At 39.8% G+C, this 25579-nt stretch overlaps 1 protein-coding gene across 2 annotated transcripts in view; it reads right to left on the minus strand.

The window, feature by feature from the left end:
- Nucleotides 1–144: 144 nt before the first annotated feature.
- LOC137109601 (plakophilin-3-like) overlaps nucleotides 145–25579 on the minus strand; it is a 31279-nt gene continuing 5844 nt past the window's right edge. Inside the window, exons 2-13 of one of the 2 annotated variants that reach the window (XM_067494940.1) lie at nucleotides 23504–23592; nucleotides 21787–22409; nucleotides 21552–21675; nucleotides 20422–20626; nucleotides 20133–20292; nucleotides 19019–19127; nucleotides 16728–16886; nucleotides 16133–16312; nucleotides 15810–15963; nucleotides 9882–10074; nucleotides 9426–9513; nucleotides 145–1520 (exon numbers count right to left, since the gene is read on the minus strand). In XM_067494940.1, the coding sequence (XP_067351041.1) occupies nucleotides 1479–1520; nucleotides 9426–9513; nucleotides 9882–10074; nucleotides 15810–15963; nucleotides 16133–16312; nucleotides 16728–16886; nucleotides 19019–19127; nucleotides 20133–20292; nucleotides 20422–20626; nucleotides 21552–21675; nucleotides 21787–22409; nucleotides 23504–23592 (2126 nt within the window). In that variant the 3' untranslated portion in view covers nucleotides 145–1478. Of the gene's footprint in view, nucleotides 1521–9425; nucleotides 9514–9881; nucleotides 10075–15809; nucleotides 15964–16132; nucleotides 16316–16727; nucleotides 16887–19018; nucleotides 19128–20132; nucleotides 20293–20421; nucleotides 20627–21551; nucleotides 21676–21786; nucleotides 22410–23503; nucleotides 23593–25579 lie in introns of both variants that reach the window. The other variant, XM_067494939.1, reaches the window with a different exon arrangement.

Here is a 25579-nt window from a genome sequence, read left to right on the forward strand (position 1 = left end):
GATACTGAACCAACAGATAATGTAATGTATCTAAATGTTTTCTTTTCCCTGGCCTATGTCTCTCCACTCCTTTTTTGCCTCATTGCTCCACAAACCTCTCCAACTGTTCATTAGTGGTGTTAAGCTGATGTTGATATGTTGATATTTTATTTTTACTGTAGTGTGTTAGTATGCTAAGATTTGCCTTCTTTTTTTTTTTTACTTTTCTGTGCTGCTGTAATTCATCTTGGGTATCATATCTTCTAATCAAAACTAAATCCAGTACAGAGGCTAATGAAGAGGTAACAATAAGAATTACATGTCTGATTCAATTACTTAAAATAAAACTGTATCACAAGTTAAGTGGTTGCATCCTGGTAAAAGGCACTTTGGTGTGCATAGTAGTAAGTGAATGCATCACCATTAAAAGGCACTGACGACTACACTATGCAACATTTGGGAATCAAGCTGGCTGGGACATGAACGTTGAGGTGAATTTACCCTGCAAATCAAATAATTTCTGTACTAATACAAGTGCTGTTCTGTGACTCTGTGGGACGGGAGGCTTTAACACAAGGTTGGGGGACTAATGTTCCTATAGGGCCACAGCCCATACAGGAACCCTCCCCCACTATCCCTGTTCTACCCACAACTCCTCCAGCTTCTGATTGACCCCACAAACCTGATCCAGGTAATCAGATAATCAGAAGTAGGCAGGGTAGGGACAGATGGAAAACAAACAGGGCTACAGGAAGCCCCCCCTTCTTTAACAGGGCAGTGACATAAGTTATGGGGCATATCTGCTAAGAAATATTTGAAAAATGTTGCATAGTGTACCTTTAAGTACATGCAGCAGTAAATGAACATACTCAGGTTCATGCAGCCTTATGTTCAAGCACAGATTCTGTCCTTTGTGGTGTGCTAGACTCGTCTCTTTTGTTCGGTGCAAAACTGTTATATACAAGCACTGAAGTATCTGCATGTTTGCAGTATTTACACTTAACTCCAGAACTTTTTTGTTCCAGTGGGCCACTTTTTCCTCTTTCTCATTCTTTCACCCACACTTCTTGGCAATGCTCACTCCACAGACCAAGCATTGTTTTGAAATGTCTCTGCATATAATAACAGGCTTCTGGAGTCTAACTTGGGAATCACATTTAATCTACTATATTAGACTCATAAGAAAATATTTAGAATCAGGGTCAGTGCTATAAACCCTTATCAGTCAAACCCTAATGCACACAAAGTATATGATAGCTTTGGGGGCAACGTCCACTTTGTGTGTTTTCCTGTCATCAATGCCTATCAGTAAGTGTAAAACGCAACCATTAAACACAAATGTAAGGTCCATCAAACATAGGCTCCAGTTAATGTTTTTCTTCCTGTGAGTCCATCACAGATAACCTGCACATTGAATCATTTTGTTGTTCCTCTTCTTCTCCTCACGGCAACCTTGATCCTGAGATCAGCTCAGAATCAATCATGTAACAGGCTGGTACCTAGATGGTTGCATCTATGAAGTCTCGTCTTGCAAGTCCTCTCTGAAACACATCAAAACACAGTGTAAATGCGGGAAAATGAACGTTTAAAGTTAAGTTCAAGGAAAGTCAAATTATCGGAAAACCCTATATTTCAATTCCAAAATGGTAAAGAAAAAAAAATATAATAATTATTCTTATTCTTTCTTCTTGTTATGGGGGAAGCTGTAGCTCAGTTGGTAAGGCAGTCGTCCACGGACCACAGGGTCAGTGGCTATATGTCGAAGTGTCTATGGGCAAGACACCGAACCCCTAACAGCCCATTCCCATACCCAACATGTGGACAATGAACCGCTGTGGCCACCCTGAACTCACGGGATAAGCCAAAAGGACTAAAAAAAGAAAAAAACATTATTACCTTGTTTATCTTGTTCATCTTTTATGTGCAGATTTGTTAGTTTGTGTCTAAAGTAATGGACATGGTGCTGCATCATGCTGATGCAGGATATTGTCATGTAGACAGGTCCTCCTGGCAGACAGCTATGTGAGTCCATGCAAATGTGAGTCCAATTTGTTTGGAACCACTAAGCCAAACTAAGATAGAATTTTTAATCAGGTTTAAATTTGGACTCTTGTTTCGGTTCCCAATAAGAGTCCAGCCGAAAGTTTCTTGGTTATATTTTTTACATTTCTACTCATCATTAGTTTTTTCCTTCTTTTTAAAACAGTATAGAATAGTATGAAAACATTTCTTGGCTCACTTTGAAATCTAAAAGTTTTCCGTTCCTCCTTTAAACCTTGAACCTCAACTCTAAACAACGCATAAGATTAAGTTAATGGATTTCTAACTATTTTTTAAATTTCATAAACAGAACAATGAATGTGTCTTATATATGTCTCTATATAATAATCCAGGTCAGATAAATAAAAACCAAAATCAAATGTAAACATCACGGCTTTGTTCTATTAATTATTAATATGTTTCTAAATAAAAACATTTAATAATAAATATTTGACTTCACAAATGTAAATTTATTTCCTGTTACTGACCTATTGAGGCCGAACTAGTAAGTACCTGCACCACCTACGAGGGGGCCACAGCCCACACTTTGGGTAACACTGATATAGAACAAGTGTTTTACTGTTTACATTTCTTATGTTTGGCTTGCCTGTCATCGATACAGCACTTTGAATTGGAAAACCATGTAATAAAGGGAGGACAACAAATAAGATTTGATTGACTGATGGGTAAAAATGTTTTCTATTTATTACGATTTTTTAATAAGATTTTTTACTATAACAGTAGATGATATTACTTTATCTAACATGAAAGTTTAGTTCCCTGAATCATGAAAAGTAATGTTATAGCAGTCTGTCCAGTACTCTTCAGATATTTAGTATTGGACAGGGGGACACATGAAGACAGAAGCAAGTGAAGTTTTATGTGAGCAGCTCAAAACATATCTGTAAAAGTAATAAGTTTACCATGGCCACTCAGCAGACAGATAAAGACGTTATCTGCTGGTAGTGTCAGCTTTAGTCTTAGCCAGGGCTTATGTGTATGTGTGTGTGTGTGTGTGTGTGTGTGTGTGTGTGTGCGCACACATACACTGTCTTTCTGTCGCTGAGTGGATAAATTTTAGGTCACAATCAGCATTGTGTGGTCTTTTTAGCATGCAAGAGCATTGGAGTCTTCAGTGACTGCCAAGTCCACTCATCCAAACTCTTTTTTTAATCGTCCCAAAACGCACAAAGGAGACTAGCCCAAAGTGTCTCAGTCAAATTCTCTGCATTCCAGCAGAAAGCGGTCATCAAACACTAAAACACCAAAGGCCAGACCTGAGGTCAGATAGACCAAAGTAGAGCATTCAGAAGATAAAGCAAGGATTCTCAGAGGAATGTTGTGGGCGTTGTTACTAGGTTTTAGGGTTGTTCATATTATTATTATTATCATTATTAGTAAAATACATTATAACAGAATCCTGTTAGGCACTCACTCACTTGTATTTGAACATATTTTCACATAACAGCCTCCATTGTTTGTTCAGCTACTGATGTTGCGCTCCGGCTCCTTGTTGACCGGCTTTGTTTGATGCACATCTGGCCCTGTGGCCAGGTTCCAAGGTATCATGTGAAATGGGTCTTTTGAGATAATGAACTCACAGAGAATTATCAACCAACACTGCAATTCCCTCTGTTCACAGTAGTTCCATCATTTGACATTAGCACCTCACAGCCCTCAATGTTGTTTATGGCAAAATAGTGCATTTACCAAGTAATCCTGTGTAATTTTGCCCTCTTGGTATATGGCATTGTTGTTCAAAAACAGATGTTTTCTCAAATCTGGAGGTTTATCCATCTAAACAATAGGAAATAATCCCTCTTAATTGTGTCACATCGCAGAAGCTAAAGATACTTATAATAAATAAATAAATTATATATCTGATGGATGTGTAATCATGCCTCTCTGCCCCACCTCCCATTCAGTGGCTGGGACAGGCTCCGGTGGGTTATAGTTATTGAATGGGTGGATCCTGAGGATTATTAAACTCATAACCTCAAATATCCTGACTTTATTACCATCTACTGTAACCAGACACATATTTTGCATCACAGATTAGACACTTTCGATCTGCTGTTAATGAACTTTGCTGATTCTTCTTTAAATGTGAATTTAAGCAGAAATTCTAGTTGTGAATAAAATGACTGAGTGTTTAGAGAAAACCAACTGCCTCACCACTGATTTCCCAATGTGTGAGATGACAGATTGAGAGCCACCCCCATTTTAGTGAAGGGTTTAGTAACTTTACAGTGTAATTGCTATCAGCTACAGAGAAAATATTTGCATTTGCACAGTCAAGTATTACTGGAAAAGGCATGTTAAAAGTTAACACAGTCCAGGCCTTCTGAACAGAGTAAAGAAGGGAGGAAGAGGTTCACCAGGAAGAGAGGAAGGGAGGTCAAGGAGGACTTAAATAAGATAGATGTGTGTAGACATAAATGGGAAAAGCATCTGGTAGAGATAAACGTTCAAAGCACAATGTCAACCAACACCCACATCCTCCACTCTCCATTTTAACTTCATGTTTTCGGTCACACACATAGCAAATACAAAATGCAAGTGCAATGTTGTCGTGGGCATGGATTAGTAAAATCCACCTAATCAACCTCAAACATTCAATCTAGTTATGTATACTCAACATTATGTTAAGTGAAATCAATATAATAACATATGATTAAATAAACCTAAATAGGTAAATTTAAGTAACTTCAGCAAATGGTTTAAAGTTGCTGGGGTCAAAGACTGATTAATGCCACTGAGATAGTCAACTGATTAGTTGTGTTTTTGCTTGTCATAATTGCATTATAACTTTTTCAACATTATGTGAAATAAACTTAATTACAATTGAGAAAACATTAAATATATTAAGACGATTTATTTACTCACAATTTTGGTATTCTTATAACCAGCTTCATGAGGCTGTCACCTGGAATGATGTTTCAAGAAACAGCTGTACCCTATAAAAAGTTGTTTGGTAGAATTACAGTTGTGCTGTGCCAGAATAGTCTAAGTGAGCAGCAAATAGCAAATTTCGTTCCTTTTATTTCTCTTTTTAATATTCTTGTAGGTTTAGTGATCCACTGTTATAGTTTAATCAGGTCCTTCTCCTCCACCATGTTGTTTCCAACTATGAGATGCAGAAACCTATGGAAACCTGTTTCCACCACGGTGGAGAAAAAAAAAAAATCTTGATCCTGTATCTCAAAAATAATTAGATAGATTCTGAATATTTTGAGATACTTAGTGAAAATAATTAGATACTTCCAATATTTTGACTTGGTGACTCATTATGTTGCCTTAGTAACTCAAACTATTGAGAAAGTATCTGATTATTTTGAGATAAAGGATCTTGATTGTTTCCCCTCAATGGTAGAAACGGGCTGCCATAATGAACAGATGTTAACTGCAGGTCTGTTCCCACTGTGAAATATAGAGGTTGTAGTTTGTTTTTTTAAACAGCACAATGAACCTTAACACACCTCGAGGCTATGTAGAGTCTGTCTGACCAAAAAAAAAAAAAGAGCGATGGGCTTCTGCCTCAGATTACATTGTCTACACAGTAACTTTAACCTAACGCTGACTGAGATGGTTTGGGATGAGTTAGACTGCAGAGTGAATGAAAAGCGGCCAACAAGTGCTCAGCATATGTGGGAACTCCTTCAAACATCCATCAAGCTGAGAGAATGCCAAGAATGTGCAAAATTGAATCTGAAACATGCTTTGCTTTGTTTACACTTTTTTGCTCACAGCACAGTTTCATTTTATGTCAGTTTTAATGTATTAAATTTTAATGTACAATGTTGAAAAGAAAGGGTAAATGTTCTGCACTTATAAAGCGCTATTCTACCCATTGGCCCTCAAAGTACTTTACACTGCTTCTAATTCACCCATTCACACTCACACCGATGGGAGAGTGTGATTGCGGCCATCGCACACCTGGAGCAACAACTGTAAGTTGGGGTTCAGTGTCTTGTTCAAGGACACTTCAACATGTGACCAGAGGAGCCGGGAATTGAACCAACAACTGCAAAATTGGACAAACGCTCTCCCTTCCTGTGCCACAGTCGGCCCTGTGAACAGAATAAATGTGCGTGCTGCCAGACAATGTTAGGAGATCAACTACCTCCTAACTTAATGGGGCAATAACTTTTTAGGGGGGGGGATTTTGGAATTGGATAAGATTTTTGCTTCAATAAATACAATTATCATTCTAAACTTGTTTTTGCTCAGGTTGCCTCTAAAGATCAGAAATGTGACCTAAACAGAAAAGTAAACACTAAAAGAGGGGGTCTATTGTTTTTATCACAACACTGGATATTACTAATAGACACATGGAGATTTCAGCATCACATGTGACCAAACAAAGAAGATTAATAGACAATTTATAAAGACAAAAATGTTTATTGCTGAGAGACACCTGACCCTCCTCTTCTCCCTGAGAGAAGTTTTGTTATTTGTCTGTTGATTCTGATAAATATAATCAAAGCTACCATATGTTGAGAGCTGATAGTCAAAATCAGAAATTCTAATATAACTGTTTGGGTTATTCGGGAAGCATTTTAACCTTGTGTATGACCTTGTGTATGAATACCTACATTTATAGTAACCGTTAAGCCAAAAATTGTAGCTGTACTGTTCAATCTATGTGCCACAGTCTAGTCTCTGTCCAAATGTGAGCATTAGGAAGGTTTTAATATTTATTTCTGCTTTGTTGATCCCACGACAATAAGGCAAATTGTCGTGGGATCAATAAGGGAAATTGTCGTTCTTTAAAATTCTAATAAAAATCATCTAATCAAAGCAGGTCTTAGCATTAGGAAAATACAACCTCATACAAACAACATATTTACCATGCTATTATTTATATATAACAAAAACAACCCCCCCCCCAAAAAAAAAAAAAACAACTATCCCTTACTGCTTCCATAGGAGAGGTAATTGTTGCTGCACATCAAAATGGACAGAGTTATAAAACCAATTCTAGTATTTGCCAATCTTCCCAGGAGTGGAAATTCCAGCACATTCACCCCTTTATCACATTAAACAATCAGCTCACAGAAATACAGAAAACCCAAAAGCTGCATCTCCGAGCCTACAGGCTTCACTGAGCATGTTAAATGTTAAAGTTCATGACAGCACAATTAAAAAAAGAGTGAACAAGTACAGTTTGTTTGGAAGATTTGACAAGAGAAAGACTCTTCTGTCTAAAAAGAACATGAAAGCACAACTGAAGTTCACAAAACTATATGTGAAAAAAACCACAAGACTTCTGGAACAATGTCTTATGGAGAGACAAGACTAAAGAAAAGTTGGCCATCTGTCCAACAGCAAAAGCTTAGTTGATATTGGCTAACGTAGCAGGACAATGACCGGAAGCACACCAGTAAATCTACATCATGAAGGATAAAAGAATTAGGGGTTTTGAAATGGTCTATCCAAAGTCTAGACCTCAACCCAGTTAAAATGCTGAGGCAGGATCTTAAGAGACCTGTTCATGAGTGAATATTTAAACACATCAATGAACTGGAGCAATTTTGTAAAGAAAAATGTCCCAGAATTACTCCATCACGATGTGAGAGACTGAAAGTCACACAGGAAGTGATTGTAATGAAAAGTTTTTGCTGCTAAAGGTGGATCTACAACCTACTGAATCATGGGAGGAACTTTTGTTAAATAAATAATGACTGAAGTTACATATTGTTTTTTAACTGAAATTGTAGTTACCCATTACTAAAACTCACTACAATCGGATGATCTTTGTGTTTTTGCCCCCCTTAAAAAAAATGTAAAAATAAAATTTACATGACTGTGTCAGAGTGAGTTATAAATGGCATTTTTCCGGTGAAAAACAGGACAACTTGGCAAAAAACCCAAAATGCCAACCATTTTCAGTAACAGTGACTCTATTGTTACAGAACAGTGACAGTGTTGTAAAAAATCACTTTAAAAACCATGTTCTACACCACAGCCAAAGGCCCTCTGTCAGACCGCTCATCATTCATGGATGCACTGCGTTCGTCTCTCATAACTCTAATTTACGAGAAGAGCACATTCAAATCACTGGTGGAGGAACCCGGACACACTAAAGGAAAAACTTCCCTCTCTGCTCAGAGTACCCTTTTTTTTTTTTTTTTTTTTAATCTCACTTTGTGTAACTCTGGTGCATTTATGGGCTCCTTGGTGAATCTCATTCCCGTGGTTACTCTGCTGTCACTAAGAGAGACCAGCATTAGAAAATGTACAGCCCTGTTTAGGTGCTCTTTTTCCCAGGATTTAGTAGAAACTAAATGAATAGAACTCTGAAGCAGCATGCCTACTTTAATTACCGCCCTTACAAAATGCAAACTTTTCTATTGTTTAAAGGTGCAGTTTGTTAAATTTAGCGGTAAGCCTGGGGATTGTCATCTGAATGCCCAACCAACCCCCAACTCCTCCTTTTCCAGGTGTGAAAGAGCATTGTGTCAACTTTCTTGGGACTATCACAATGCCTTTAATCAAGTTTTATCTCAGTGCACAACAACTGATAAGAGTGACAGTCATAAAGGTAAATATCAGGTTGTAGAAATGTGAACAGTTCATTTGAATTTTATCAGGCTGCTACTTCGTGAGCCTGGGGAAGCAAATCTCTGACTCAATGACCATCAGCACTGGATCCCCACAAGGCTGCATTCTTTCCCCTTTGTTATTCTCCATGTATACCAACAACTGCACATCTGGTCACGGGTCCGTCAAACTACTGAAGTGCGCAGATGACACCACCTTCATTGGGCTTATCTCAGATGGAGACGAGATGGCCTACAGGAGTAAGATGGACCGTCTGGTGACGTGGCGCAGCATTAACAACCTGGAGCTCAACACTCTGAAGACACAGGAGATGTTAGTGGATTTCAGCAAAGACCCAGCCCCCCTCCCCTCTCTCGCCCTCTGCAACACTCTGTCAAGTCCTTCCACTTCCTGGGCGCCACAATCACCCAAGAGGTCAAGGAGGAGCAGAATATCAGCTCCCTCACCAAGAAGTCTCAGCAGAGGCTGTACTTCTTGTGGCAGCTGAAGTTTCACCTCCCTATGAAGATGTTCGTGAACTGCCATCATCAAGTCCATTCTCACATCCTCCATAACAGCCTGGTTTTCTGCAGCCACAGCCAGGGACAAGGCCAAGCTGCAACGAATCATCCTCTCAACTGAGAAGGTTATTTTCCACAGCCTCCCATCTCTTCGGGAGTTGTACGTGTCCAGGACCCAAAGAAGGGCAGCGAGGATTGCAGCCGACCCTTCTTATCCTGGACAAAAACTGTTTCCCCTCCCCTCCCGCTGGCAAGAGACTCAGGTCCATCAAGACCAGGACCTCACATCACAAGAACAGTTTATTCCCCACTGTGTGTGTGTGTGTGTGTGTGTGTGTTTACCAGTTTGTAGTCTTTGTGCAGCTTGTTGTACTGGAACATGTTGCAGAGGACAGTTGAGGCAGCTGTGGCAGCTTTTAGACCCCCAGGGCTAAACCGAGACACAGTGACAGTCCGTGAGAAACAAGAAAGACTAACAGTTAGGAAATACCAGAGCACAAGAAGAGGGGAGAACAGACAGAGAGTGATAAACACTTTAAAATGACAAGCTAATTAGCAAAAAGGTTACATTTTGTGTGGCCAGAATGTTCCACATAAACAGGAAACAGATTACAGACTGATCAAAGCTGTGGGACTGTAGAAGATACAAAAAACTGAGCCATTATAAGAAACATGAAGAAAACACTTGACAAAGACTGAACAGTATTCGTGGTGTAATCATTTTCAGTTATCTTGCTCATTGAAGCAGCTCTGTCTCACTGATACTTGAGCCTTACAGTGGAAGTCAGTCCATCCTACCTGTTATCATGGGATGTCTTGATGCCCTGCAGTTTTGGCACACCATTTAGGTATAAGATGTCCCGTGCTGCTGAGGAACTGCAGGTGACCAGGTGATTCAGGGCTCCACAGATGTTGATGACCACCTCGCTGGACGGTGTCTTCTGGAGACCGTCACTGGGCAGCCTGGACACCAAAACGTTCACCGTTTTAGCTGCAGTGACAAAGGACAAGGGTGGTTTTTGGATAAATGTTTAGACCTTTCACTAATTACAGCCTTTGAGAGCTCCGCCTCTTTCCGAGTTTCAGACTGTCTAATGTTCATTCATGCTTGCTGTTAAAGAGGAACAAGTTTACAAATGAGTTATTTCATCATGAGGGGAACTACTTCGCATATTTGTTAGACAAATGTTAATTATGTCAAAATTTCACACCAGATTTCAAAATGATGCATGTGACTAGAAAGGATAATATGTCTGTGTATATTGCTCTACCTGGCTATATCATTATTCATGATACAGATTTAAAGGCAAAATAATAGCAGGTTCTTGGTTGCAGCAGGAAGACTATGTCAGTCTAAATGAGTCAAACCCCCCCAAGTCATATTAATGATCATGTTCCTAGAAGCACAGGTTGAGGTGGAGGAGTTGCAGCAATCTTCCGCTCAAGCTTACCAATAAACCCTAGACCTAAACATAGTTATAACTCATTTGAGAGCCTTACTCTTAGCCTTTCACACCCAAACTGGAAAACTCAAAAAACGCTATTATTTGACAGTAACTGCGTCAACACTGCGTTTATTAGATTTAATTGTTTTTTCCCCAAAATGTGAATAAACCCACTCACTGTTTTAGTCACATCCTAGACCTTGTCCTTACGTATGGAATTGAAACTGATAATTTAACAATATTTCCTCACAACTCTCTTCTCTTTGCCATTTTCTAGAACCATTTGAATTTACAAAAATAGACTATACAGCAGTTAGAAGAATATTCCACTACAGCAGGTGCTTAGGTGAAAAAGCTGTAAACAAATTTAAAGAAATGGTTCTATCATCATTTGCTTCACTATATGTCAATACAATGAAAAGATGCCCCTCTGAAAAAGAAGGCAAGAAGGAAATTGTACTACTGTTGGCTGAAGAAGGACAGGAGGTAGGTTTGTTCGTAGGCAGAGAGAGAAGAGGAAAGCTAAGAAAGGCAGAGCAGAGGACGATTTGGGGGAAGTTGAAAAAGGAAGAATGTTATGTAGTTTTCAGGGAGGAGCTGAGACAGACTCTGGATGGTCAGGAGGTGCTTCCAGATGACTGGACCACTACTGCTAATGTGATCAGGGAGACAGGTAGGAGGGTACTTGGTATGTCATTGGGAAAGAGGAAAGTGGACAAGGAGACTTGGTGGTGGAACGAGGAAGTTCAGGAGTGTATACAGAGAAAGAGGTTAGCTAAGAAGAATTTGGAAAATCAGAGGACTGAAGAGAGTAGACAGGACTAAAGGGAGATGCACCGTAAGGTGAAGGTAGAGGTGGCAAAGGCCAAACAAAGAGCATATGAGGACTTGTATGTTAGGTTGGACACTAAAGAGGGAGAAGTGGATTTGTACAGGTTGGCCAGACAAAGAGATAGAGATGGGAAGGATGTGCAGCAGGTTAGTGTGATTAAAGATAAGGATGGAAATGTATTGACAGGTGCCAGGAGCGTGATGGGAAGATGAAAGGAGAACTTTGAAGAGCTATGGAGTTCCACAAGGCTCTGTGTTAGCACCAATACTTAGGCAACATTATTAGAAAAACACTAGAGAATTGCTATGCTGATGATACCCAGCTATATCCATCTGTGGAACCAGGTGGAAAAAAAATAAAATAAAAAAATCAGTTAATCAGTTAAGCATGCCTGCAAGACATAAAGGCCTGGACGTCCCACAATTGTTTACTTGTAAACTCAGACAACACTGAACTCATAGTATTTGGGCCCATAAATCTCAGAAATATGCTGTCCAACCATATCGTTATTCTAGATGGCATAACTTTTGGAGAGAAGCTAGAATGTGGTCATTTATGTTGCCATCTCAATATCAGCAAAACAAAGGAGCTGGTGATGGATATTAAGACAAGACTCCTGTCACTTGTCTCACTAGCCATTGTGAGGAGGTGGAGGTTGTTTTAGACTGCAAGCACCTGGCAGCACTGGACAAAATTGACTGCGTTTTACAAAAACTCAGAGCTGAGTGTAAATTCTGAGACTCAGGTTTTTACATGGAAATGAGAAGGAAATACTCCAAAGTCCTCTCAATCCTGGACAATCCCTTCACTACCGGAGCATTCCTTTGTTCAGTCAGAACAAAGGAGCATGTTCAGCCACGGTCTGATTACTGCCAAGTGCACCATAGAACGCCATGGGAGATCCTTTTCTTCCAAAAGCCATTAAGCTGTGTAACTCCTCAACCATCTGTAAGGGGGTGATGGACTGGAACTGGACTGAGAGTGGACTCGTTTAGACTAAAACTAGAGAACTGTGTTATTCTTCTCACCCAATAACAGCTGGGAAGACTCCAGCACCTGAAACCCTGAACAGGATAAAGGATGGATGGATCATGTTACTGTAACCTGTTACTTATAAAAAAAAAAAAAATAAAAAAAATAAAAAAATCAATATCAACATAAATGTGCAAACACAACCACAGAATCAACCTTATCTTATTTTGATTCAGATGACCATCAAATTGATATTAATCTGAATCAGATAAAATTGACAAGTATGCTAACACATACAAGGAATTTACTTTGGTCATTGGTTGCTCTAAAAGACATGTTTAAGGAGATGGAATATTTAAATACTGACCAGTTTGCCCTGTAGGCAAACTGCAGGGGGGTCTAGCAGGGGCCCTGGTGGGTCAACACTAGTCATTCGAAGAATTTCATAGCCACAGCAATTGTCCTGTAGGAATTTAGGCCTGTGATAATAGCTTTTGTAGAGGCTGGAATTATGGTTGAATGTTTAAAGGTTGATGGCACTTTCCAGAGCTCGAGTGATTTGTTGAAGACTGGGGCCAGTTGCTCAGCACAGACCTTCAGACAGGAGGGGCTGACCCTATCTGAGCCTACAGACTTCCTAGTTTTGTCTGTGGAGGAGTCTGCTTACATCCCCTTCAGATATCCCGAGGGTATCCAGGTTGTCTGGGGGGGGAGCTTATGGGGTGAATGCTCTTCTTGAGGTCAAAGTACGGGGGTGAATAAAGGCGAGGTGGTCGCGATCTCTGAACTAATGCAGGTCGGGGCTGTTGGGCTGTGTCTTTCAAACCTGCAATAAAATGCATTCAGACTGCCAGTTTTTGTTCTCCTCAGCAGGTGGGGAAGGCCTCCTGTTCTTGGCTCTCCACACTCTTGTGGCATTACTGGCAGAAAAGCTGTTTTCCAGCTTTTCAGCATAGTTTTCTCTTTGCCACCTTGATCTTCTTTGACAATGTATTTCCAGCCAGAAGTCTGTCTCCACTTCTATAGGCTTCCTCTTTCTGTCTGATTTTAACTGTGAACCATGGCTTCTTGTTGCTGTATAGGTCTTCGTTGGCACACACACACGTCCTCACAAAAACTGACCTATAATGTCAAAGTGTCAGTCAGTTCAGCTGCAGCTTCAAAAACACTCCAGTCTGTGCAGTCAAAGCAGACCTGCAGCTGCTGCTTTGGTTCTCTGGTTGAAGTTTTAACTAAAGGCTTTGCAGATTTTGCCTTTTGCTTAGAAGTGAACAGAACAGAAGAAGTTGAACTATGCAGTGATCTGAGTGACACAGAGCTGCTCTGGGAATTGAGCGTCAAGAGTCTTTCAGTTCAGTGTAGCAGTGATCCAGTGTATTACTGTCTCTGGTGGTGCAGTTTATGTGCTGTTTGTATGTAGGCAGGTCATGGTTCAGTTTTGCTTTGTTAAAATTTCAAATACAATGAAAATAAAGTCTGGGTGTTTTTGCTTCATGCTGGTTATTTTCTTGGCTAATTGCTGAAATGTGGGCCTCTAGATGTAAACACCGACCAGTACAAATAAGGAAAACTGTCACGGAGAATAAAATGGTTTATCTTTTACAGATAGTTTCTAGGTTCGGGCTACAGGATCTACTTAACACTGTGATATCAGTACACCAACCTCCATCGATATTATCACATCTCTCAAGGTCACGATTAAACAGGCCAGCTCAGATTATTTCACCAATCTTATATCTGCGAATAAGAAAAATCCTAAAGTCCTGTTTGATACCATTAAAAATACTGTCTCCCCCTCAGCGCCACAACTCATCAGCTGACTGTAACAGATTTGTTTGTCTGTAAAGTGCAGGACATCAGGGACAGTATTTCTCCTTCCTCACACACCTATACTCTCCACTCTTGTAACTGTTCCTTCTCCTGTCAGCCTACAGGACATTAAGGTTTTATTAAAAAAGATGAAACCTTCTGCTAACCCTGTTGACATTGTTCCAATGACTTTACTGTGAAACGCTACGGATTCGCTTGGTCCTTGTCTGGTAAATATGATAAACTGGTCTCTTTCCTCTGGCACGGTCCCCTCCTTTTTTGAACAAGCTGTAGTGAACCCAATTCTTAAAAAGCCAAACCTGGATCCTTCTGACCATGTAAACTAGAGGCCCATATCTAAACTGAAAAAGTGGTAGCCCAACAACTTTCCACTCATCTGCATCATCATCAAATCAAAGTTTCAATCAGGATTCCCCAAAATGCACTCAGAGACAGCCCTTCTTAAAGTGTCAAGTGACATTTTGATGGCAGCAGACTCGGGCCAGCACACAGTGTTGGTTTTACTGCATCTAACTTCAGTGTTTCATACAGCTGATCATAAAATTTTGCTAAATTGTCTCCAAAATATTATTGGTTTGACTGGGTCTGTACTTCAGTGGTCTTTGTCATATATTACTGATAGAACTTTTTCTTTTGCGATAAACCAGATCATGTCTGACACTATGCCTCTTTCATGTGGAGTACCACAGGGATCAGTTTTAGGTCCCTTGCGGTTGGATAATTCAGTGTTTTAAGCATGTGTCTTATCACTTATATGCTGATGATATTCAGTTATATGTTCTTGCAGGGAGTCTGAGTTTCACTTGTTGTCTACCTTGTTGGAATGTCTGTCTTGTATTAAGGAGTGGTTGGGCTGTAACTACCTTCAACTAAATCCAAAAAAGACAGAAACTTTGATCATTGCCCCAGATAAGAAAATTCCACAAATCAGGCAACATCTTGGTTCTTTGGGCTCCTCTGTTCAGTCAAGCCTCAGGAACCTCGGTGTTGTATTTGATCAATCCATGTCCTTAGATCAACATTCAGGACAGATGGTCAAAAACTGTTCCTATCACTTACGGAATATTTCTAAAATGAGAAAGATATTGTCCAATGTAGATTTAGAGATGATCATACATGCTTTTATCTGATCTCGTTCGGACTATTGTTACTCACTCTTTACTTGTCTTAAAAAACGTGTTATCAATAGTCTTCCGATTGTTCAGAACTCAGCAGCGAGGCTTTTAACTGGAACCAGTTGAGGATTTGAAATTTTGTCTCTAATATTTTCTCGTTTTACATTTTGTAAAGCACTTTGTGATTTTATCTGTGATGGGTGCTATATGAATAAATTTTACTTACTTGCATATGAGCAGCTTCATCTCTGCTACAGCTGCTGATCAGACTATTTAAGTTGTTTTACTCGCATGTAGTTTATCATGATTTAATCATTTGATATTTAATTCTGTAACAAATGCAACTTTAAATGCCAAAGTACTATACTTTGAGGAAAATATTTTATGAAATATTTTTTGTGCCCCAAAAATGACTTTGTTACACTAAAGAGATTAAATCTAACCCTGATAACAGATGGGGCAAAACACAGGTGACATGCCTGCACAGTCGACATAAGTGTTGCTGACATTCAGGAATCCTAGTTTGTCTTACCCATGTTGTTTTTGTTGGTTGAGTGTTTAGCCAGATTTCTCAGCAAACCAGTCAAAGGCCTCAGCTCCATGTCATTGTTGGTGTCTAAGAGATCCAGCAGGATGGGCAGCATCCTCTCCTGCTCCACCACCACATTACTCAGTACTGCTGACCACTGAGAGAGGGGCACAGATTACAGTCTACAGAGATTTTCTCCTTATGATGTGAGCTATTCTTGCTAAATAATCATATCTCAAAGTGATTCACTCGACTATATCAGAGAGGTAATTTAGGATATACTGTATGAATAATCGTGCATGGAGTTCATATGTCTGAGATTTTACCCTGGCATCTCCAGCAGTGATGTTTTGCAGAGCTCCTATGGCAGCCTCACGGCTCGTGGAGCTGATGTGGCTGTTCTGTAGAACAAATTTGTACAGTGGCACAATCTTTGGATGCCACAGCCACTCAGGCCCCTTTGGTTGTTTGGACACCTCAGTCAGTATGGACAGATAGTGGTTACGCTGCTGCGGAGAAAGTCAAAGAAAGAAAAGTGTAATTCACTGTTACACAGGTTTAATTGTATAGGGATTGTCTGTGTGTGCCCTTTTTTGGGGGGCTCTGAAGATATTGGGGGGAAGACAGACTATGTGAAAAATGTCTCTTTAGTTGCCAAACACTACACTGTTTATTAGCAAGTCGCTAACTATCTCTGACCGCACTATTGCGCAGGTAGTGCACAGTGAGCTTTTAAGGGTTTTCATCAGCAGCTAAAAAAAAAGAACACTGAAAGTAGGGTTGCAAGTCCAAGAATTTGAAAGAGGCTAAATTCCATTGTATAACCACGACTCAGGTGTCGCCAATTTAAACCGAGTTTTTTAATAAAAGTGTTGATTTGGTGGAACATTTAAGGATGTGTGAATATGTGATGAGATTTACCTCATTGTTTTTTTTGTTATACAGGGCAAAGCAGCCGATGGCGTCACGGGAGGCAGAAGATCTTGTTGAGCCCTCTAGACGCAGTCGCACTGAGGGAGGTAGCTCTGTGTACAGCTGGTAGGACAGATTCCTCAACACACACAATGAATTTTCCAACCCCTAAATATCAACAAAGACAGAGACAGAGGAGGCAGATGAGGGTTTGACAAAAGGAATAACTGACTGTCATGAGTGGATAAACATATATAATGCACAGTCAGGTAGAATAAGCTGGTCATCTTATACCCTGATCAAATGAATACACTTGGGAAATAGCACACTGGGACACCAGGGTAGCTAGTCAACATTAAAGTCGCCAATGATAAGTAACTGTTGATGCACTGCAGGTTTCACTACCACGGGGTGGTGCAGCACTCCCTCCAACTCAAGTTACTGTACATGTTCAGGCTTTGTGTGGCGTTGGTACTGCACACAGAAGCAGGTCTTTACATTGTGTAAATTAGTAGCCCACCTCCTTTACTGTCCGATGCAAAATAGCTGTAGGCAGCAATGGATATGGCTTCATCAAGAAAATGTTAAAATCGAGACGGTTTCTGTAAGCAAGCAAATGTATTTAGCTCATTACCTTGGTTAAAAAAAAAATCTAAATTATTAAGCGTAAGTGAAGTCTGTGACCTAAAAACGAAGAATACATTCAATCTTATGTCTCATGTTGCAGCACTATGCTGTCTTTATATATAATTAAAAATTGCAGCACACTGCCATTAGGTTTGACCATTCATCCCATTCGTCTTGATTAAATCATGAGCAATGACACCACTCCGCACTGCAGCAAGCACACACACATCAGACTGGGCAGGGAGTTTTCTTTGTTATGCATTACTAGTATTTCTATGCATTTAAATGGTGCAATTATAAGTATAAATATAAGAATGCAAAACATAATTTAGAATTTGCCTTTGTTGATATCCTATATTTAAACAAAAAACAAAGAATGAATATCTGAATAGTCAAATATCTGTCTCCACTTCTAAGATTATTAGACATTATTATGCCTGCAAGTTAAATTGGCTGGGATATGGTTTACGGGACAGGAAGCTGAACTAATCAGAACTGCAGGTTAGTTTATATCTGCATAGTTTGCATGTTTGGGTCCAGTCCATCAGGAACCAGAAATTATGCAAATTATTTACTGACTCTCCCCCCTCCCCCTGTTAGAAATTTGAACTTAAAACTAGAGCGGTCCACAGAAAATGAGAGAGCATAACAATTTTACGTATATCTCTCTAAATATCTATTATCACTTTTGTTCCTGTAAGGATCCTGTGTGAATGATGATGCAACATAAGTTACTGTGGTGATCTAGTCTGATTAAAAGTGATCCAGCTAAGTGCTACTGGAAAACCTGAGCTGAACGCAACGACATTTTAATAAGCCACTAATCTCAAAACTTTCCTTTAATCTAACAACAGTTCCCTACAGATCCTGAACCATGGACACGTATATAAGTCAGGGAACATTGAGTTCAGAACTAAAACATATTGGGTCACATGGTTTGATGGCAATAAGAAAGATACGTGAAATAACAAGCCGTGTTCTATAAAATAATACAACACTTTGACCATTTAGTCACATTTACAACCAAGACAACATTGTAGACAATGTAATATATTCAATAGATACGGGCACCAGTGCAACTTGTAAATATTCCTGTCCCCTTTATTTGTATCATTGTCATATTTCAAGCAACACAAAGAGTGATTAGGGTGCAGAGCTAATGTGAGAATACAGTTACCTACTTCTCACAAATGCAAAAGTAAGGTGGAACTGACCATGAGGCTTTACAGAATCATGACAGACAAAAAGTCTAAACATAGTGTCCAACTCACAATCAGAAAGGCGCGGAAATCTCAAACCGCTGTTGCAGGCAGGGGTCATCAGACTGCACTGATGACTGCACCGATTATCTATTTATTACCAACACATTTCTCCGTAATGCAGTTCAGTTTTTGAACTGCATGTGTCTTTAGGCCAAAATGTTACGCTTGTGCTTCCTCCTCGATTTTCATCGAGGAGCAGCAGTGCAGAGAGAATAGCCATGTGCCCTGTAAGAGCCTGTGCAATCTCTCATTTTGTTTAACCACTGGTGTCTCTACATTGGTGTTTATAGACAGGGAGCTGTTACGATAATGACAATAATGACAGGAATGTAGTGACCTTACAATCAGACATTGGTATTTACAGTGTCTAAAATGTCACAAATCAAATAAAATTTCAGGTTATTACATTACCTTGTCCTTAGCACTATCTTCTTGCTGAATGTAGGACACCAGAGAGTCCACCAGGCCTCGCATTTCTCTCATCTTCTGTCTTGTACGCTCATTCACTGAGCTCAGGTTCCTATGTGCAAACACACACCCACGCACAAAAACACACGTATATAAAATTAAATCCAAATCCGGTAATGCAGTGCAGTCATCTAACCAAGATGAATCTTTGAATCAATGATCTTATATTATTTGAGTAGCCCCACTTTACCACCTTAAGGTGTTTTTCGAATTTTCGACAATTGAGGATATTCCTCATGGACTCAGAAATACTTTACAAGTTAACCTAAAAATCTGCTAATTTACAACTTCAACGCAATGAAAATATAATTTTATCCTATAAATGCCCAATACCTGACCTATGTTGTCACAATCCTGAACCCTGTGTTCAGTTTCCCCCAGCTTGACTTCCTGTCCCAAGCCTGCATTTTGTAGCCCCTCAGCCAACATCCTGTCTTTTCGTTCTCTCTGCCTGTCATCAGCCGTGATTATTTTCACCTGTGCCCCTGTCCTGTCAAACCCGGCTTTCCCCTCAGTTCCCTGCCAATTTCTCTTTGTTGTTATGCTGCATCTTCCTGCACAGCAATCCTCCGGATCTTCCCTCTGTTTGCACTCTGATTTCGCTGTTCTGCCTTTTCCCTGTATTTGGACTCTGTTTTTACTGTTTTTTTGGTCTGAGGTTTAATTTCTTGTTTGACACTGTCAGTCTGTGTTTTCTGCTTAGTTTGCTTGTTTGTTTTACCTGTTAGTTTAACTTAGTTATTTAGCAGTTAAAATATAGTTTATCTTCCTTCTCCACCGTATTTAAGTTAATGTTGTGTTTTTCTGTGTTTTTTTAGATGTTACCTTACTGCGTGTGATTTCTTGTCCTCCTTGTGTAGTCATTTTTAATTGTTCATCCCCCCAAGTTACCTAAATAAACCCACTTAGTATTAAAACATCCTTGTCGTCTCCTTACTTCGGATAAATACTGAATATGCTGTCCATGACATATGTAGACAGTTACCATTAACATTAATGTGTTTTATCAAAACCAACATTAGAGTTAAAGGTCAAGCTGGATCTTCCATGGGGTCACCTGAGGCAGCCAGTGGTGTTATAGAAGATGTCTTTCTCAGATGCGGATAGAGGGATGCTGTTGCACAGAGGGATCAGAACTTTCTCTGTCAGTTCTGATAAAGCTTCTTTGGACAGCTTCTCTTTCAGGTTGTCTCTGGAGGACAGATTCCACAGGATGCCTGCAGCCACAACATGGCTTAACTGTGTTATCTCAATAGGTTTTCAAACTAGTAACACAAGACTGAATTACAGACAGCTTAATGTCATGCAAGGAGAAGTTCATGAGCAGGGTTTAAACCAGTCTAAACCTGTAATGGTCTTTCGAAGCTCCTCATCGGTTTCACTTAAGATGTTGATGAGACTCATCACTCCACCGGCATCTATGAGCATCACCTTGTTTTCAGCGTTCTCATAAATGAGGTTCCGCATGGCTCCAGTAGCAAAGCGTAACACTTCCTGGTTGTCACTGGAGAACAGCTGAACCAGAGCAGGAATTCCACGCAGAGCACGAACCTGAGACAGAGACAGAGAGAGAGAGACAGGTTCAGGAGCAACACATTACATACAGTGTGAACACACACTTTGCACTACACGTGCATGTACTAAAAGTGGACCTGCTCAGATAACATAAGTTAATGAGCCATGCACAACTTCCTGAGTTCACATAACTTTAGGTAAGTTTAGATTTGCTCTCATTAACCTGCAAAAAAACCCTTTAACTTTACCACAGAGAAGCCAAACAACAAATGCTTAACTATTCCTGCTAATGCAGCTAAAGGCTTTATTTTAGGGGAAATTAATTTTTTTAATGCTGCATAATGAGAAGATTCAGTTTGAAAGATCCCAGGACTTAAATGCCTTTTCATTTAAAAAATGCATTTTCTTATTCTCTATTAAAAAGTGTGAGACCAACCCATACTTGGCAGATATGTTAAAAATGCTCTATGGTGGTGCTATATTAATTCTACAGTACTTGTAATATAGAAATGTTTTAAAAAATTGTCAAAGATCATAAAAGCTCATACAAATATTGTATTCTGAAAGATGTGTTGCAATCTATAAATATTTCTAAGGTTTAACAATGTTGAAAGATGTTTAAACTGTTGACTATGACAATGAAGATTTAGCAACCAAAGGTGTCCTCTGTAATTTCTGAGAACATTTCTTTGTTGATCACAGTTGTGTTTTTTCTTTCAGCTTTAAGTTTGACCAATTCCTGCTCTGTTTGACACTCCTCCACTTTCCCTCTGACTTCCTGTGCTGTCAATTAAATTTTAAAAGCATAGCTCATTATGATGTAAGTGTAAGTTTGAATGTGTGTCCTGTTTCCGTTGACATATATTTTGATAAGTACCTCACCAGTGAAATGCAGTCAAATAAATAGATGAATACCAGAAACTGAAGTGTAACCAAACACAACCACATCCAAGAATAATACCTGGTTTTTGGCATCGTTGCTATGGTAACATTGGTGTTGTATGTATGCAGCCCCAAGAACTTGCATGGCAGGGTCTGCTTCAGACAGATATCTAACAGCTGTAGCCATGTCCAGGCTCTGAATCCTGCAAAAAACAATGCACATAAGTATTTCGTATAATGTTTCTGTCAAAGCTATGGAGGACACTGGTGGTCCAGATGTTGTCATCTGGTCAATCAATCAATGAATGTCTTACTCTCCCAGTGGGTCATTGCTGTGTATCGATCCTCCTTCAATGATATCCACTCCTTTCCCAACACTCCTCACACTGTGGACTGAGCCAGCCCGGTGGAGGGGGGCTTGGTACTGCCCGGTCCCGATGACTTGGTTAGTCCTGGACAACTGCTTCTGCCATTGTGTTCCCCAACCATCCCCTGCTATGTGGACCCCCCTATTTCCTGTCCCTACAAAGCCCTCCTGACCAAAGCCAGAGCTCTGCTGCTGGTAGTGCTGCTGTCGGTTGGTGATGCGGCTGATGGTGCGATGGGAGGGACCTTTGTAGGTGTATTGATACGGCAGCTCCTCTTCCTGGCAATAGCCTCTTTCTTGGGCCAGAATACCACTGAGGCTACGCCTTAGCGTTCCAGGGGCAGGCTCAGGGATCCGATAGGAGGCATTCTCTTGATGGCCCAACATTGTGAGAGAAACCCCGTCCTGTTCGGCCTGGCACAGTGACTTAGAGCGTAGGTTTCTACTGTGTGATTGAGAGGGATGGAAATTGCTCTGCACAATGCTGGTTCCTTTATGACTCACCTTGGAACTGGTTTCCACAGCAGAGCGAGAGGAGAAACCAGACGAGTGAAGGGGGGCTGTGGACACCTGCAGAGTGGGTGATATAGAAGGTCAGCGGTTACACTGCAGCAGGCAAACATTTTTAATTTTCTGATCTTCAGTGTATCACTAGCTACTCTTAACAGTTTTACACAAAAACTGTGCTGAAGGTGACTGAAAGCATGTAGTTTCTCTTCCTTCTCTCCTTCATTAAAGCAGATTACAGAAAGCCGCAGGAAGCTCACTGAAGCCACTGTATTGTTAGACCGGACAGTTAAAAGCATCAGGCAGACGTCCTGTTTACATTTTTTTCTGCCTTTTCCATTGTTCTGAAGGTGGTCAACTGTGTGCGGCTTCCATTTTCCTTCTCACTAACTAAGAGACAACAAGACCAGAGAGGAAACGTTATTCAGACACAACACAGGCTCCTTGCTTTAATGTTGGGGTGTGTCTCCTTATGTATGTGGGTAGTTTTATGGGGAGCAGTGTAAGCACAGTTTTGAGTTGTATACCAATAGACTGCAGACCTTTTGGCTGGTTCTCATGAATTCCAAAGGCGGAAGGTTAAGAAGGGTAAGTTTTAGGGTTTAGAATAGAATCAGTCAGATCAGTAAATCATACAGATCAGCACTGGCAGCAATGCAGAGATATTCACTTTTGAAAGTGGGGCTCACTCTTTTGACCAATCAGAGAATTTCTGTCTGATTAGTACGTTTTGTTATCTAAAACTGGCTAATACCTGAAAGAAGAATATAGCAGAGTGGGGAGAGGGAGGACTGGGTGGAGCCGAAAGTGTAGCAAAAAGAAAAAAAATCCAAATCATTAAGCATGGGGCATTACTGTGGATAACACATAATGTTATTTGCATCATAAAAAAAGCAGGTCGAATCTATACAAATAACACATAAAATGCAATTGTAACTTCTTCTGAGCTTGTAACAGTTGATAAAGAAATTGATTGTTTATTATGCATTATCAGTCACACTTCCAGCTTTCTGGCTGGTAGGCTATATGCTAAATACTCAGTCAGCCACACCGCAAAGCAATTTGTGAAGCAATATTAAAGCACGGTGCTGCTCTGTTCTTTACATCTTTTCCTCCATGTATTATGATGTAACGTAGTGCTGGCAGGCGATACTCACAGCCATGACTCGGCTTGGTGTGTGTATCATGGATCTGGAGCTGAAACCATGGATGTGGGTAAAGCCCTTTGCATCCGGGAGGTTGTATTCTAGACAAAGAAAAGAAAGATAAAATATACATTATTATTCTGATTTAGAGCATCAACTCATGTAATCCTGAGCTGTACAGACAGAGGACGTAAGCAAACTGTCAGTTTGCGATACTCAATAATGAAAGAAAAAGGACGTTTAATTTGGTAATGGTACATTTTAAACACAGCAGGTAACTTAACAAACATTGACAGAACATCACTGTTAAATAAGTGACATCAATAAAAATAACAAGTGGCAAACAACAGAAACACAAAATGCTCAAACACCTTTCAATATAACTGTTTTTGATAACAGATTGGAAGCTTCTGGACATTGATAACACCAGTCTTGTATTAATCTACAACCATGTTTCCAAAAAAGTTGGGACATTGTGTAAAATGTAAATGATGTGCAAATAATTTTAAACCTATTTATGGTTGCAAATAAACAACCATAGTTCCAAAAAGATGGGTCATTTCCAGCCGCTCCTTGCTGGAGGGACGTTGGCTGTATCTTCACCTTTCAAATACTCAAAAGTTTTTCTATTGGATTCAAGATGGGGAAAATATTGTTCCCTTGCACACTTGCAGTGTGTTTGGCATCTCCAGCCATCTATAAATGTCATCCTTCTGACACCTTCTCCACACATGCAGTCACTCTGAAGGTCCTTGCCAGCTCTATGATGAACCCCATCTTATCCAAACTCATTTATGTTGGTTTCATCTGGCCAAACAATGTGCTTCTAATATTCATCACACTTGTTTTCTTCTTCTCAGGGATTAGAAACAGTTTAAGGCTGTTTTTGTGCTGTTTTGTGAGATAAAAACTAGACAACTTGGATTTTAAAAGACTTTGAGCAACTGACCTATAATTGATTTATGAGTTTTATGAGAACAAATAAAACGGGAAAGAAAAATTTGTACGTTTTTCTTTTTTCATTCTTTTCAGGTTATATCTTGTACAGAACAAGAACGTAAACAAGGAGACACTTGAAGTGCGAAATCATTTATTGACCTTATTTTATTGACCGTGTTCATCGGTGGCCTTGTCGTCCTGGGACACAGGAGGTTATGTGTCATGCGTTTTCCAAATGTGGAAAGAAATTCAATGGTGGTGATAAACATTCAAATCTTTACAGAGATAAAGTCACCATTAAAGATTTGTATATTAGCATTCTAACATTTGGTAATAAGAATTAATGGAAGAGTTCAAATTTTTTTCCAGTGTGTCTTAAAACAATATGCAGGTAATCATCTAAACACTGTAAGAGGTTTAATTTGCTGCAATCGTTTCTTCTCTTCATATTAGCCACAAAGACCTGCTTCCTGTAGAGGCGTATAGGAACCCCGGGTTTATTAAAGTACTGTAGACCTGCCAAACTTATGTTATCGTCGTGTTTCCCTGTGGAGCTGTAGTGGAAGAAAAGTAACTAAAACAGAAATTTTAAATGAAAATGTTGCACTTTTTTGAATATGTGATTAATTTGGAAGGTTGGAGCCTTTTTGTGTCTCGTAAAAAAAAACTTTTTAATGCATTTCTAAACAAAAAGAGGACGGTGTGAACTCATTCTTTTTCAGTAAAGGAGAGCTGAGGATACGCGCTATTAGATTTTTTTTAACATCAGACATTTTCAGTATTTCAGTACAGAGCTAAAGCTGCTGGAGGAAACATTAGGTTATTTGGACACGATGTCTGGAAATCATGTGTCCAATATTTAGTCGTCTTACTAGCATAAACTGTAAAAAAAATATGAACGAGGTTAAAGAGTGCGATATTTGACCAGCACCGTTATGTAAATAGCATTGTTTTCACATTAAAGCTATTTGTGGAACAATGATAGGGCAGAATTACTGTACTACACATGGATTCAATTGACCTCAGATGGAAACTGAGCTGCTGGGGTGGGAGGGAGGAGGAAGGAAGGAGGGAGGGAGGAGATGCTGCTTGGGGGGGCTGCATGCCTGAACATAAGCATCACCCGATCAAAGGTCAGGGAAGCTCTGT

This window comes from Channa argus, chromosome 2 (genome assembly GCF_033026475.1).
Source record: "Channa argus isolate prfri chromosome 2, Channa argus male v1.0, whole genome shotgun sequence".
In the NCBI taxonomy this organism is placed as follows: Eukaryota; Metazoa; Chordata; class Actinopteri; order Anabantiformes; family Channidae; genus Channa; species Channa argus.